The 16,435-nt window shown below is 35.4% G+C and overlaps 1 protein-coding gene across 1 annotated transcript in view; it reads right to left on the reverse strand.

Annotated features, from left to right (window-relative positions):
* Positions 1 to 2,744, reverse strand: part of LOC108579109 (gonadotropin-releasing hormone receptor) — a 15,671-nt gene extending 12,927 nt beyond the window's left edge. Inside the window, exons 1-4 of the mRNA XM_017942557.1 lie at positions 2,695 to 2,744; positions 1,892 to 2,101; positions 1,728 to 1,803; positions 655 to 1,359 (exon numbers count right to left, since the gene is read on the reverse strand). Coding sequence (XP_017798046.1) covers positions 655 to 1,359; positions 1,728 to 1,733 — 711 coding nt within the window. The 5' untranslated portion in view covers positions 1,734 to 1,803; positions 1,892 to 2,101; positions 2,695 to 2,744. The remainder of the gene's footprint in view (positions 1 to 654; positions 1,360 to 1,727; positions 1,804 to 1,891; positions 2,102 to 2,694) is intronic.
* Positions 2,745 to 16,435: the final 13,691 nt, after the last annotated feature.

The raw sequence follows: 16,435 nt of genomic DNA on the forward strand, positions 1-16,435 counted from the left end.
CGGATAACGTGTACAGGTATTTAATGTAATTTTTTAGTGGCAACCAAACGATGACTCGCTAAAGCGATATATTATGAAATTAAATTAACCACTCGATAAGTTTTAACATTACATTGCTTCCTCGATATGGCCATGGTGGTCATCAGTGACTGGAGTGCCTAAAATGTTTAGAATAAATAAAATAAAATAAATGTTGTCAACTGAAAATTTTGAACGTCATAGCTAGCTTGACATTATTTTCAATTGAAAAAGAAAATTATAAAGCATAATACTATAATTCTATGCTTAAAATGTATTTTCTTGTGGCCGCCTAACAGCAACCTGTAAATATAAAAAAACAAAATTAAAAAAGTTGATGTGTAAATCGGTTTGTTGCCTCGACTCACGTTTCATGCTTATCTTTTATTCGCTGTCCTTGTCTACAAAGGTGGGCGCGAGGCTCGAAAACGTAGTCCCTGACTCTACGAGTGTCAGGTTTAGCTTCCTTGCGATCTGACACTTGTGGAGAATATACTGTATACATAAGTGACCTACGAGCAATTAAATAGTAACATACAAATAACTAGACAGAATTTTTACAACTGTTTACCGCTTCATAAATAATCTCTACACAACAAAACAAAATATTTCAATTACCCGTACGGTAACTCTTACCTGAGGAGCTGCGAATACGAAAGACACGATCCACGCCACGATGACCAGCTTCCAACATCTATCAGAGGTGTTCAGTCCCTTCATAGGATACTTCACAGCGAAGAACCTGTCCACGCCGATCAGAATCAGCACAAATGTGCTCAGATACAAACTGAACACCTGCAAGAACTTGAACAGCTTACACGCGACGTTCCCCCAAATCCATGCCACTGTATAGCTCCACACTGCTTCCCCACCGATACAGAACACGGTAACTAATAGATCTGCCACTGCTAAGTGCAGAATCAACATATAGACCGCCGACCAGGTGTGCTGTCTTCGATGATTCCTCGTGATAGAGTAGATTGTGGCTACGTTCGCCACAAAGCTGAGCACAGCCATCACGGCTAGCACGATCACCTTGAAGAATGTGCCACTGTTCAACTGTGGCGCGTGTTCCAGGCACGTTATGTTGTTCAGCGTGCCTGAGTGGATCAGGTGATCGAATTCGCTGATGTTCCGCCATGGTCGAGCGTCAAGAGCAAGGTCAAGACCGCGAGAATGGCCGACGAAGTCGGTCAAATTGTCGCAGGCTGGTAATACGTTTATGGGAAAGCTGTCCGATGATGGTTCTAGGTGTACAGTCATCTTCTGTGCTCTTTGCTTTTGTTCCTTCTGGTCATCGCCTCTTTGGACGGTATTTGGTGGTTGGCAAGATTGTGGACGCTGGTTGTTGGGTTTTGCGGAGTAAAATATAGAGAATGTTGCAAATGTACGAGGATGAGTCAATAAGGAAGTTTACATCTCCCTGTTATTTTCAATTCAGAATGCATAATTCTCGCTGAACTTATACCTAAGGGAAGAACAATTAAGCCTTTTGCTTATTGTTAAACGTCGAAACATCTATGAAAATGGTTACTGGAAATTGGACGTAAATTTTTTGAGAACAGAATTCGAAAATTGATTTCTCATTGCGGTAAGTATTTACAGATACTCGGTGACTATGTTGAGAAGTGATAGCTGGCTGTCAGTTTACGTTGGTAATAAAACAGATTTTCTTTTAGAAGGAAAGTGTAACTTGTGTATTAACTCACCCTCATAGGTTGTCTTATTAGAATCACAATAGCTGAGTATCTACTTTGTTTCTGATGACAGGAGGATTCCCTTCCTCTAAGTAATTCATCATAAATTTAATTCATCATTATTCAGTAGACTGATAGATTAGAGAACATTGGAGAACTTCTAAAACAGGACCGACCTCGAAGTTGCTCTATGTGAAGTAGTCAGACAAACTCGAGCACGGAACGATAATCGAGCAGTAAGCCACGCCCACTCGAGCACGAAGCGATATTCGGGCAGCAGGCCACGCCCACTCGAGCACGAAGCGATATTCGGACAGTAGGCCACGCCCACTCGAGCAACGATCCTGTGGTGGGGCACGATATGAATACAGTAGCGACTGCCTGGCCTGAAAAAGTAGTAGCGATCGTATGTGTTGAAAAAAGTAACCGATGATACGAAACGCCTCAAGAACGTAAGGTTGGTGGAACAAATATAGCGAAGTCGTAAATTGAAGCATCAAGTGACGGCATAGATTGATCTAGCCGCAGCCAGGACCGTATAAGGCATTCTGTTTTAGGGTTCGCACAATGAAGGGATGACAACTGATAACTAACGGTGTTTCATGTACTATCGAACAAATGAAAAATGCTAATTAGCATTTTTAATATATGAAGTTTCTTTCTATGCTTGATATGTCGTAAACCTGTATGACCAACGTAGAAAAGCTGACTAATTGAATCTTAAGAACGTGGAACTAATTTAGAGTGAAATGGATAAGGTAATAAAAATTGAAGCAGAATACAGGTGACGACAGAACTTGTGTAGGCGCGGTAAATACATAATACGGCCCTGACTGAGTGTTTCAGTCCGTATCTTTTCACATTTCTGTCAATTCCCTTCTTAGAACACTCGAGACATCTTTACTTTGACTCCTGACCGATTTTACGAGATCGCTATATTTTTTCCACCGACTATACCAACATATGCCTATTTACCTACGAGCCTACAATCCCATCACTACCGTTGCTCCCCACTCCATTCTTGATTGTTAACGTCACTTGCTCTGGCCGTTGCTCGTGGGCTCTGCTCGGAGCAACGAAGAGCGATTATTAGAAACAAAGTATTATTGAAAATATTATTAAAAGCGTATTATTGTTAATATTTCGGTTTCCTTGAGAAGAGAATTTTTCATGGCAGTTTTCCTGGTGTTTTTGATTTTTTATGCTATTTATTTACACAATATTCTCGATGGATTAGGAAAATTGTAACGAAGGATTGTTACTTTATAGTTGAAAATCCAAGTGAATATTAATTAAATGTATAATAACATAAGTAATAACATTGGAGAATTGCAGTCGAAATCTCAGTTATTTTAAATTTTAATACAATTGTTCTACATTATTTTAAACATTTAAAAAATTTACAAGTTATTTTCGCCTTTTACTCGTGGACAAACAAATTTCTTCAAATTAAGTCTTTAATGAAAAATATTATTCGCAATGTCACAATTTCTCTCTCTGTATTTACAAGAGGAACAAAATATCTCACGATTTCAAACTTACACGTATGTATATCCATGCGTCTCGCGAAGCTTAACATTTAAAATGCGACACGTTGTAATTTCACATCTATGAAAAATAATTTCAAACTTTATCCCACGGTATATCCACGTTGGAAACTGATTTCCTATTCTTCCTTTTCTCCAGTCTGTCGTAGAACATTTCCATGAAAAAGTCACGTAAATGCACTCACCTCTACTCTTCGCTGATTCCGATGGATTTTTCGTGCTATCACGTTTCGTCAGATGATAACACGTGGACACTGGTCTCGCATTAAATTGGCAAGGTTCAGCTAGGAAAAGTTACAAGGTCTAGTCGGCGCCGCCACTTCACTGGGTCGCTCGCAATTGTTCAACACGCCACTTGACTTCTATATTCGCCAAACGACTGGCTCTATTTCACTGTTTCGTTCAGGTTTTCCTCGTCATTTGCTGAACATAACAGTCGGTCTCCTCCTCAGATTCACGAATAACCGGTCGTCGTCCTTTTATCTTGCTGTTATTTTTATCTTCGAAATTAAATTAAAATTCCATCTTTGTCCATCTTTAAATACCCACGAGATGAGATTGCAATTGTGATGAGCACTTTTTCAACGGGACTTCAAGGTTTAGCACAGGACGAATGTGATTTAACTGTAAAACATTTTTGTCAAAATAGCGTGTACTTTTCTTTTTTAATATTTCAGCATTTTTTAAAATATCTTTTATAGGGGAGTAAGTGCATTTTCGTGCACAAGTTACTGTAAACTTAATACATGTTTGCGACACGATTCACCCTATTTCTGCAGTTTCCAATTTAGTATACATTTTTAGAGTTATACATTTTAGAAAGTATCCACAAGAGCTTCAAAACATTCAGATTTCAATACAGGATGGGCCACGTAAAACAAGTCACCTAATTATCTTCTCTAGCTATGGTGGCACGAGAAAAGTATTATACGTAATTTGAATAGTTTCAAAGGGTGAATAATGAAAGGAAGTTTCACATTTGTTTAAAAATTTTTAAATCCAAGGTCATTTTAATGTCCTACTATTATGCATATTTAAATGCACACCGATGTCTGCTACAACATAAAGTAGTGCAAAATATATACCTACACACATTCATATAAAGAAACATAAGTGATCTTGAAAAAAACAGAAAAAAGTGACACTCGTAAAAAATTTTTCCTCCATCATATTCATCTTTTGAAATCATTTAAACTACCCAGAAAAAAAATTCTCGTACTATCATAGACAGAGAAGATAATTAGGTGGCCCACTCTGTACAATTAAATCATCGAATAATTAATTTCCTAAGTCAATGTTTTACACCGATGTAAGCTGAACATTTTTTCCTGTATCACTCGTGTGAGACAAATGGAGTTTTTAAACAAATTTTCTTAATAATCATCAATTAGCCTTTAATCTCTCTTCTTCAAATTGTTAAATATCGATCCATCTTTATATAGACTGATAAATAATTCCTCGATGGGAACCTTCAGCAGCGCTGCATAAAAATCGGAACCTCTATTGTGACACGCATTAACGATTCGCTCGTTACCTGTTAAACGGAATACTCTTCCGTTATACGAACATCTTAATCACTAGGTTTTGTACGACACTTTTTCACGTGTTGTTTTTTCCTCTATCGAAGGCAACGAGTGAATAATCATTGAACGGAAGCTAGGTCAACCCCGGCATCGATTCATTTCCTTTTCTTTTTGTTGATATGGAATCGGTTATAAACAGTTCACCAATTTGTGATTCAAATGTTCTAGACACGGTACTATAAATTTTGAAATTACAAATGATTCGGTAATAAATTTACCCAGATTTTTCAACACTGACATTACACGTTCTCGTTAGATTTTATAATTTGTAACATATCACACAAACGTGAATTTGTTATTCTATAAAAACGACGTCTAACAAAATTTACGTTAAAACGATTCTTCACCGTTTGACAATTGTCGCGAAATTTTATAGGCGTAATTTTACACGTACTTTAGTTACAAAAAAAAAAAAGACGAGAAAAGTGTCGCAGAATTATATAAACGAGACGAAATGTTTTACGTCTCAAAAACCTTAAATTCACACGGCTCCTTATACGAATCTAATTTTGTATTCCACGAAACGAAAACGAGCACTATTTTCTTTTCTTTTTGTTACAAAATTACTGCTGGAACAAAGGCAAGAGAGAAGAGGAGCATTTCTAAGGATGAAAAATATTATTTAAAAATTCCAGGAAGGCTCGATGTAATATTTAAACAAAAAGAAAAAGTTAATAGTACAAAAAAAAAAAAAAATGAAGGATTAAGTAGATGTAGGCAAGTGAAGTACGCGGATGCCGATCAAAACAATGTACATATGCTCTATTAATTTGTTGCACAGATTGACTCATTGCATAGTAATCATTCATGGCAATGGATCAACAATTATGCCAGAGTTTGCGATGAAGAAACTTATTTCCACCACGTGAAATAGGTGTACAGTCTACGTGAAATAGGTAAGCAGTCATTAAAATTCTGAAAAAAATGATTCAGCCTGCAGCTTCGTAGTACAACAAATATACAGGGTGTCCCAATTTGTTTCCAATCAAACTTTGCCAGTATATTTTACAGGTATAAATAAGAAAAAGATGTTATACAAATATAGGTCGTTTGAAGCTTTATTAAAAAATTATAAAAAAAAAAAAATAAGAAATGCAGGCCTTCGGTTACTATGATACAAGACAAGAAAGTCACTGATTTTCGACAGTAAACACAGCTTGTATAAATGGACTAGTAACTACTTTGCATCACAGTAACTACAAGTCACAGTATTTTTGTTATAACTTTTTTATAAAGCTTCAAACGACCTATGTTTATATAACATTTTCTTCTCATTTATACCCACAGAACGCACTGACAAAGTTTGGTCGGAAAGAATTGGGACACCCTGTATATGATAAAACTTCTAAATACCCATTTCCATTTAAAGTGTCCTCATAAAAATAAGATCCCAATAGTGTACCATATGATTATGCCACTCCAAATATTGTCACGAAATTGAGTTTGGAAATGTGTTTTGTTGCAGGTCGTTGGAACTTTTCTCAACTGTAGCTATCAATTAAAAAAAAAAAGTTCGTGGCATCGTCATTGCGCGAAAACCATTGCAAATTTTTAAAAAAATCTTTTCAAACCGTAGTATTGCGTATAAAAAATAACGAAGCTTCGTCCTCTTCTATTATTCTCACAAATTTTACCACTTTACCACTTATATCGCGAACACCCTGCATACTTTTACTAACTTTCGCGAATAAATCTAATCTAAATCGTTTAATACTTTACGTACAAACACAATAAGCGTTCCAATACTTATGAACGACAGTGTATATGCAACGCGTCCATTCATTATAAACATGGTCGCCGCTTTACTTTTTCATTCGTTTCAGAGTCGCTCCGGCAAAAAGAGACTGGCCTCGAGGATGGATTCCTCCGTGCAGCTTCTTGCATGGACCAACGAGACGTGTCGTCTCCTTTGCATGGATTTATACATTTTTTTTCTTTAAACACGCTATTTAAAAGAGCCAAAGCGAATAAATCAAAGGTTTAGTGCAAAAAAGGTGGTGGAGAATTTTTACTGTTCGTGGAAGCTTAATGTTTATAATATCACCGAACCTTGACAAACTTTTCAACGGATCAAATTTAGTCGTTTCTCGTAATTTATGTTAACGTATCGTAGATGTTTCTCGGATGGTATAAAACGATAAAGTATACGAATAATTTTGTATTTGTAAATCAAATATACACTCTGTGTATATTTAAAGTTCGAAGGTTTGGAAAAGTGTGCAATTAAAATTTCGTTTTCATTACCATTTGTGCACATTACTTCTCACAGAGTGTGTCACAAATTGCACGAGACTCTAGAATTAAGAGACCTATAGGAAGAAATCAAATATTTTTGCATAATGGTTACAGTTTTTACGATTCTTAAGAAGACTGAATAAGTTCCTTGGCAATTTATTACTCGAAATGCAGAAAAACTAGAGGAATCCCAGACAGAACAAGTTGAAAAATAGAGCACTGATTGCCATTAAAGGACACTCATTTTCCTTTTTTTGCAACCAGTGGTTATAAGATGCAATTTGTGTGTTTATTAGCATAACATGTTTATGGTATTCCGTTTAAGTACAACTGTCTGATTCATTCTTTAGCATTTAATATTATTTTATTTTAGTTATTTCAATTTTAAATCATATATTTTAAAGTATGAAAAGTATTAAAAAGAAATTAAGCACTCCTTCTTTACCAAAGATGGTTTTATGCACGATTGAAGAATGTTAAATTGACCATAATTATAATAATTATTTTCAATACAGGAAATTAGATGATTCCATCAGTTATATCTTTTTACTATAAGATTAATTACGATTAAAAGGATTTAGCATTCTGCAAATGTTTTTTAATAATACTTTGTATCAAACTTTCCCTCCTTTTCTTATGCTACTTCTACAGATACATTGCAATTAAATATGCTAATATTTTTAATCGTTAATTCCTCGAACTAAAAAAAAAAGTTCTAGAATATTAGGTATACAAGAAGATTGTGAAGAATTTTTATTTGCCAATTAATAGTTCGATATTGATACAACTACTTGCTTTGTGTAACGGGGACTGTGAGAAAATATTTAACGAATGTTTATGACATCGTTACAGATGGACGTTTTCTTATTTTCTTATTTCACAGAACGTAAATTTGAAAAAATGTACTATTTGATATTGTTTAAGGCACTACGACACTGTAGCATTTGCAAACCGATGTAAAGTCAACGGAACCATTAATTTTGCTTTTAATTTTAGTCTTAATTTGCTGCGTATTAATTTACGAACTTACCAATTTCTGTTTCCTTGCAGAAATCGTCGTAGAATGTTCAATTTCGTCACCTTTATCCCTCGTTTAAATTGAAAATAGTCATTAGCATAACAGGCAGTAACTTGTAGAAATTATAATTTTTATAACAATGTTTTATGTTAACAATTTCAAGTTTCGTGTTAACACTTTTAATTTAAATTGCACTTTTTATTTTTCACTTTAAAATGAATCATTCCAATTTCTTCGTTTCGTTTATACCATCTCCCTACGTTTCTTCGAGTTCACGTTTACGTCCATCATGTTCTTAGAAAAAATGTTATGTTTTATATTAACTATATTAGAACAAACTGTTATATACAATTTTACCAAAAAAAAATACCAAAAATCTTTCTGTTCAATACACTGACACATGCACCTCTCACTTCACCAAACATTTTCAGCAAAAAAAAGTGAATAAAATAGTTTCGTAAATTCTCGAATTCTTGTCTTCCGTTCTTCTAATTTGTCGACTTATTATTCCGTTCTTCAAGTTTATTTCAAATACACTTGATTGTTGATACACTTGGGTGAAACTACATTTCACGCAAGATTCCTTTCTTTCTCCACTGAAGATCGAGGGAATCGTTCTTCATGATCACGTTCACAAGCGACACTCGTTTCCAGACGAGAACCGATTCGTTCTTTAACTCGCCTCCCCTTGCTCCTCGGTTTTTCATTCGACCGTATAATGCGATCGACCAAGGAAGAGAAGTGGTGTCATTATCGCCGCACGATCGTAATAATGTAATTATCCCTACGACAAAAACTATAAGTGTTTATTTACACTCGAGATAAATGTGCCAATGTATTTACTTATTACATTCCATGAATATTCCATTTTATTGCATCCATCATATTTAATTTTACAATTTATCATTTCACTGATTCACTGTCATTTTCGCGAATTTCAAACATCTCGAGGAAATTTTATTTATTATATTGACACTTTAACCCCCCAAAAATAGGTGAACGTTCGATATTGGGTAAGTATTAGGTTAGTACAAATGAAACCTTTTTTCAACAGTTGAAAGTGTATATTTTTCGTCCGATCGTAAATTTTTATGCACAATAGCGAAGAAGAAGGAATTTGCTGTAGTGTGCGTGTGTCGAATAGTAAAAAAATTCATAATTACAATTGTTTGAACATTATTATCTGACGTGATGAATAGCCGGGATATTCGTGTCACTTTTCTACGTAAGTTTAAGCTTGGAAGAATTGCGATAAAAACTGCTGATAATATAAACATAGCATTTGAAGAAGGTTGTGTAAATGTTAGGACACTTCAACGTTGGTGTGCAAAATTCCAGATTGGTGAACTTTACATTGGAAATGAGCCAAGAGGAAGGACAGATGGAGCCTACAAGGATGATAACGTTTCAAGAAAAATTATTGAATATGAAATTTTGCCACATCCTCCCTTGTTCACTAGACCTTTCTCCAACAGACCATTTCTTCAAACACCTGAACAATTTTTGTAACAAATAAATTATTCCGAAATGAAGACACTGTAAAAGTAGCGTTCAAAGGAATTTCTGAATTCAGAGACTAACGATTTTCACAAATTTAGAATAATGAAGCTAGTTATTCGTTGGAAAAAGTGAATAGAATCGTGTGAAAATGCATTATTTTTCAAAGAAACACAATGTACATATCTAAACACCAACGTTTCATATGCACCAACCTAATATTATCGTCTGTAACTTTCCGATTTCGTATCGATCTGAATCTAATTTTTAACCACCTTTTAGTTACATAAACATTCACTTTTGGAAAATTGTCAATGGATCATTTTGTCCCTCTGGTGCTAAAGTCACCCATGGGAATAATGGAAAATTTGCGAATTTTTTAGTCGACAGTCTGCGATCTTCCGGTTTCACGTGACAAACAGTTCTTGAGGCGAAACTCGACTGGTAATGAGCCGACCGGAAAGCAATTTGTCACTCTCCTTTTCTATCTTATCAGTTCTATTCATTTTTCACGTTGTAGATTGCAAATTATTTAACATGTAAGCAGCATACTTATGAATAAGTTCAAGATAAAATGGACATAATTGCCACATGTGTACCTTTTGGGTCTTTTGACGGTTTTTGCATTGCTGGATTGGTCTCTGATTCGTTCAACATCGTATTTTTCCATGCGACTTGATGTATAATATTAATGAACTGATGGCATGACTGAACAGTAATTGTATGCTTCAGGTGAATTTGTAATTTTCTGTAATAATTGTAGGGTTTCATTGGAAATGCTTGCTCATCGTGACTGAGTATTTCATTTTGTTAGCAAGATAGCATGATGTACTACAAAGTATGACTTGAGAAGAAAGTTTGGCGGATTGAGATTTAAAATTATTTACTCCACACTTTCTATGTAATATGTATAAATAAAAATGTTCGATGTAACTAATATTATAACAGGTATCAACAGGACAACATTTTGAAGGAATGCTAATACCATAAAGGAAATTCATCACACTGCTCTGAATCAAAGTAAAAATCATAAAAATTAGAACACGGTAATTAAATGAGAATGTAATGCCAATCGTCACTGAAAATTGATACATATTGATTCGTGAGGACCAGTTGTAGAATTATTCCCGATGAATGAAATTTCTTCAATATAGAAGAACATTGAACAACTATTTTAATATAGAAATATGAAAATTTACAATGCAAGTGATATTTAATGTACTGTTTAATTCTACTTTAGCAAAAACTTTAACAATACTAAATTTTAAAGCATCAAAATTAAATAATTCGCGTACTCAGTTCTGTGAGATTATTATCAAAAATTAGCAGAGTTTTAAAATCGTCGATAATTTAGGTATATTCAATTAAACAAGCATGTCTAGACTTTTGCGACAGATTGTACGCATATATTGAAAAGACGTACTGATTTATTCAGTACAGTACTGATTTCAATTTTGTACTGAATGTTGAACTGATTTTAAGAATGATAACTCTAAATGTGCAAACAAAATATAATTAAAGTAATTGAATATCTTTTATGTATTCCTGGTACAAATGCACCAGTTGAAAGGGTGTTTTCAATAGTAAGTAAAATTTGGGCAATGAAAGAAGTAAACTAGGGTTAGATATAAAAAACATTAATTCTAAAGTGCAATATGAATGTGAACTATGGTCAGTTTTAAGAAGAATTTCTAAATAATGGAGAATTAATGAAATAAATGTGTGTAATCATTGTTTAAGTATTAAGCAATTATTATATTTAATAACTGAAATGTAGAGAGTTTGATTTCTTTATTTTTTCTAATTTGTTAAATATATATATAATAATTAAATTAAAATGTAATTTTATTTCATTACAGTTACGAAATATATCCCGTTTTCTTTCTTTAATAAAAATGTACTGTATTTGCCTTCAGAAAATCTGGTCAATTTAGACGGTATATCATTAAAATTTAGTTTTCTTTTTGGTATCGCTAGAATGCTCAATCGTTAACAACAAATCTAATTTTTCAAACGAATTGTATACGTATCAAAAATTAACACGTTCTACAAGAAACTTAAAGCCTAATGATACTTTTTGAAATTTGTCGAGGTAAGATGTACATACAGTGACCGAAAAAAGTATTCATGCACCCTATAAAACGGAATGACTTTTTTAAAATTTGGCCAAACGACTTGAGTTTTTTTGAGAAGTTAGAAAGACTAGTTTACTAGATGATGTTTGAAATTTTTTTTGAAAAAACTGCAATTAGTCGGAATCGCGAAGAAAATAGCGAAGGTCGTTTTTACAACTTTTTTATCTGAGCTCGTAATGAAAATTTAAAAAATACGTTTTGTAGGTTTATGTCAATTATACGCACGCTGAAAATTTCATCGAAATCGGTGGATGGAGAAACAAGCTGCAGGCATCGAAAAATGTAAGAATCTGCAGATTTATTACAATTCTAGGCCGAATGTCGTGAAATAGTGCGATTTTCACAATCTTTAACCGTTTGTAGCTCATAGCAACATTTTTTTTAAATTTTCATTACGAGTTCAGACAAAAAAGTTGTAAAAACGGCCTTCGCTATTTTCTTCGCGATTTCGACTAATTGCAGTTTTTTCCAAATTTTTTCTACACATCATCTAGTAAACTAATCTTTCGAAGTTCTCAGAAAAACTCAAGTCGTTTGGCCCAATTTTGAAAAAGTTATTCCATTTTATAGGGTGTACGAATACTTTTTTCGGTCACAGTATTCAGAAAACCGTAAAATAAGGAATTGCCTGTAATTTTTAATATTGATTTTGCCTTCAGAAAATCTGGTCAGTTTATGTATGCATCAAAACTTTTCTGAACCCATCGTTCAAAAACTCCCAAAAAATAAAACGACCATCATTTTCCACCCACTCCGTTCTTTATCAATTCGCAATCTCCGTCAATCGAACTCTCCAAAACTCCCTTCCCATTTCCAAGGTCGTGTGGAATAGCAGTTTTGACCCTTCGACAAAGGAAAAAAAAAGAAGAGAAGAGGTAGAATATTAGATCGCGAAGATGAGAATTGCGAAAACAACAGAACGGATCGGCGTGAACGCTATGGGGGGTTCATGGGACGATGTTCCATGGCGTGTGAAGGAATGCACCGGACGTTGAGAAATGAGAAAAGTGGTCAGGCCCGGGACAAAATCCTCGGCGGTGCTATTTGGTCCGTGGTAGTCGATGGAATGACGCGGAGAGGACTCATGGTTTAAACATCGATCGGGGCTTAATATGAACGAAAGCATAAAAGGCTGTTGCCAGAGAGACCGGGGGTGAGAAGAAGAGCTCTTTTGGTCGATGAAAGAGCAAGAAGAAACGAAGAAAGCAGCTGCTTTTAAAGAAAAAGCCACGGGAAAAGGGAGGAGACGTAAAAGGAGAGGCTGGTTGTTGCTTGATGAGCTTGCTGCCTGATTGGGCCGATCTCCAAGAGTCGACGCTGAATCATGCGGAAGATGGAAGCTGAGGCGATTTGTTTCAACTTGCTGAAGCGTTAAACGCATTGTACTCTTCGGCTTTACAGCACTTCGGCCGGGTTTATTGCTTTTAATTGTCTTTGCAATATGCAGCTTGAGGGAGGGTTGTTTGTATCAGGTCTCCGATGAATCGGCGCTTCGAGTGGTAGTTTAGGAATAAAGGAGGCTATTCTTCTTGCGATTACTCCAGCCTTTCGAGAAGTTGTGGATTAACAGGGGATTTTGCAAAATTAATGGATAAGGATGGTTTGTCAAGTGGTATGTGGGTGCTTCGTTTGTTACCGTTTGGGTGGTTCGTGGTTTCCCTTCGTGTGTATTAGAAAAGATAATTTAGTCTGTTTCGTACATTTAACAAGCATTTGATACGAGTACTTTGACTTCAATTATTGTAATAAATTTATCTCAGCCTGCCAAAAACCAAAGTAACTAACCCGATAAAACAAAGTTTATTTTGTTTACAACAAGTTGAGCGCCAATCATGTGTTTTGGGACTAGAGTTGGAAAAATTGCAGAAAGCGGAGTTAATCAGAGCAAAAGTGTATCTAACATCAATGGAAATTATTTGAAATAAAAATGTTTCATTTCAGCGAAGTTATGTTTTTTCAAAACGAACCTTCACGATGACTTAATACAAACGCACAATCAGAACACTCAGTGTTACAATCATTAACAGACTATGCAGAAAGCATGCTTGCTGTCGTTCACGATGAACAGAGCATTACAAGCTCCATAAACGTGCTCTCTCTCTCGTCTCCTCCGTCGCAGTATATATATATCCAATGTGACCCGTAAAGTCGAGCGAAGCGTAGAATCGCGTAGAGCCAAATATCTTATAATCTTGTAATCCACAGTCGACACTCCGAGCGTGATATTCTCTGGGAACTCGAATCTGATGTGGCTGGAATGTGGGGCAACAAGTTGTGACGGTAACCGCCGTTTCCGCTTCTTCGAAATCACCGCGGCGTTTACCGCGTGTTTCATACACTGCATCCCCGTGATAAATCCCGCGGACACAATTAGTAGTACTGCGACAGTCTTCGCGGAGTAACCGGGAAAACTTTCCAACGAGCCACATAAAACTATCTAAGAAGTTGCGCTGAGATTTATCGACCGCTATTTCACGGAATGACCCGGACACCCTGTTTCCTACAGCGCGACCCATTATCGTTCCCTCATGGAACGAGAGCACTCGTGCTCTTACGATTCCTATTACCTCACTTCGATCATCGATAATTTCCAGCATTTGTAATTGCTGTCACTGCAACGGTTTTCACTCGATATGAATTAATTATGTGGTCAATAAAAACTTTTAGTATAATATGATGTAAAGTGTCGTGGACGCGGATTATTTTGCGCCGGTTGATTATGGAAGCGAGAAATAAATAGTGTCGAGAGTGTATGACGAAGGTATACAAAAACTCGTTTGACGTTACGACAAGTGCTTAATAGGGGCGGTGATTATGTTGAAAAATAATTAAGTGTATGCAAGGTGTCGCGTAACTGGTGGTACAAGCGAATAAACGACGATTCTACGTGAAAAACTGAATCGAAATAGTAGAATAAAATTTTTCACACAAGACTCTGTTTTCGAGAAATTTAAATTTAAAGATAAAGGCCACAGACTGTTGCTTTTGTCCATACTTTTACGTTGATAAACAGTGGTAACGTCACATTTCGCAAAGAAACAGTGTAAATTTGCAGCTAAAAGAAAGAATCGTACATGCTTTCGTGCAATTAAAGCGTTAAAATATCGTATCATTGGTTCGTGACTCTCCGATTCAAAGAGCAAGGATTTTCACGCGTTAATGAACGTCACTTTCAAGAATTCGTTTAGCAATGTAAATTTACATTAAGGAAGTCGTTAATAAATGTAATATCAATACTCATCGTGACATTAATATTTACCATAATAGCACAAACGTAACGCCGAGAGCAGGCGTACTCGATGAGTTTTTAAATTCAATTTTCTCGAAAACTAAACCTGTTATGAAACAATTTTATTGCATATTTTCGATTCAGCCCCTCACACAGAACCACCACCTTCTCGCTTGTACAACCAATTACACTGCACCCTGTATACTACAGTTACAAATAAAACAAACTTTTCAAAATACATCTGTATGTTATTATTTCAAAACGGGTATTACTTTCTGAACGACTCTTGTGCATATTCATAGCGGATCAAGCGTAACCATAATCACTATAAGGATCTTAGTCCACTGTTAAATTCTAATTTGTATGTTAAAGTGACCCCATGTTAAATCCCCGAAAACATCTAGCAAGCTCACACTTTATTCAATTAGTTGCCACAAAAAGTGTTATTATTTGGAAAATACTGCTACTACTATATTTACACCTATCCCCCAATTTACACCATTTCACTTTTACACGGTTTTCAAAATAACGGCTTTTCAGAAATATAAATTATTAAAAATAAAAGTTTATGCTGCGCACATATTTGTACAGTCATTTGTTTGGTACCGTTCGTTTGTTAACACTGGCATTAAACCAAAAACTGAACGGAATTTCCCCCTTTTTGCACACAGAAAGTATTCATATTGTAACGTAAAGTTTGCTACCACCGCGAATCTTTCATTGGCGACCGGCTATTTTCGCCTTCATCGATCGCTCGCTCGAAACTAAACCCTGAATTTTATTTTATTTTTATTTTACATTTAAAATAATGAATTTAATTCAATCACTGACTAAATTATGCGCATTTTCTTTTTTCCCCGATTTACACGGTTTTTCATACAAAAAGCCATGATTTCGATTTACACGGTATTCTGAGGAACCGATCATCCGTGTAAATCGGGGGACAGGTGTATTATCATTCACCTTTAAGTACCTACTGTGTAAATTTGACTGTGTAGACTGAACTACGATCTTTTAATATCGCAGCCGATTTGCTCGTATTATTTGCTATACAATCGTAATTATATATCAAATAATATCGATTGCCCAGGCCTCACCACGTGGAGGTTGCTGCGAATGGAGGCCCGCCCTATCCACACGGTCCCATCCACCCTCCTTTTACGCGCCTACTGTTTCTTTTCTACTCGTTAATGCAACGCAACACCTCCTACTGATTGTACATTTGCAGTACGTTCGAATTCTCGATCGTTATGCAGACGGACAATAGCAGGAGACTGAAAGGATTTTAACTAAAAAAAAAAAAAAAAGAGAGACGACGAGAAAAAAATCCTATATCCTATTAACTTAAACTTAGACTACCTGAAGTCTAGCTTAAACTTATCTTACGCCTAGCTTACAGTATAACAGCACTAACACTTGACTTAAACTTGGAGTTAACCTAAACCTGACTTAAACTAGGACTGATGAAAGTCTTAA

This window comes from Habropoda laboriosa, unplaced genomic scaffold, assembly GCF_001263275.1.
Source record: "Habropoda laboriosa isolate 0110345459 unplaced genomic scaffold, ASM126327v1 scaffold14, whole genome shotgun sequence".
Classification (NCBI taxonomy): Eukaryota; Metazoa; Arthropoda; class Insecta; order Hymenoptera; family Apidae; genus Habropoda; species Habropoda laboriosa.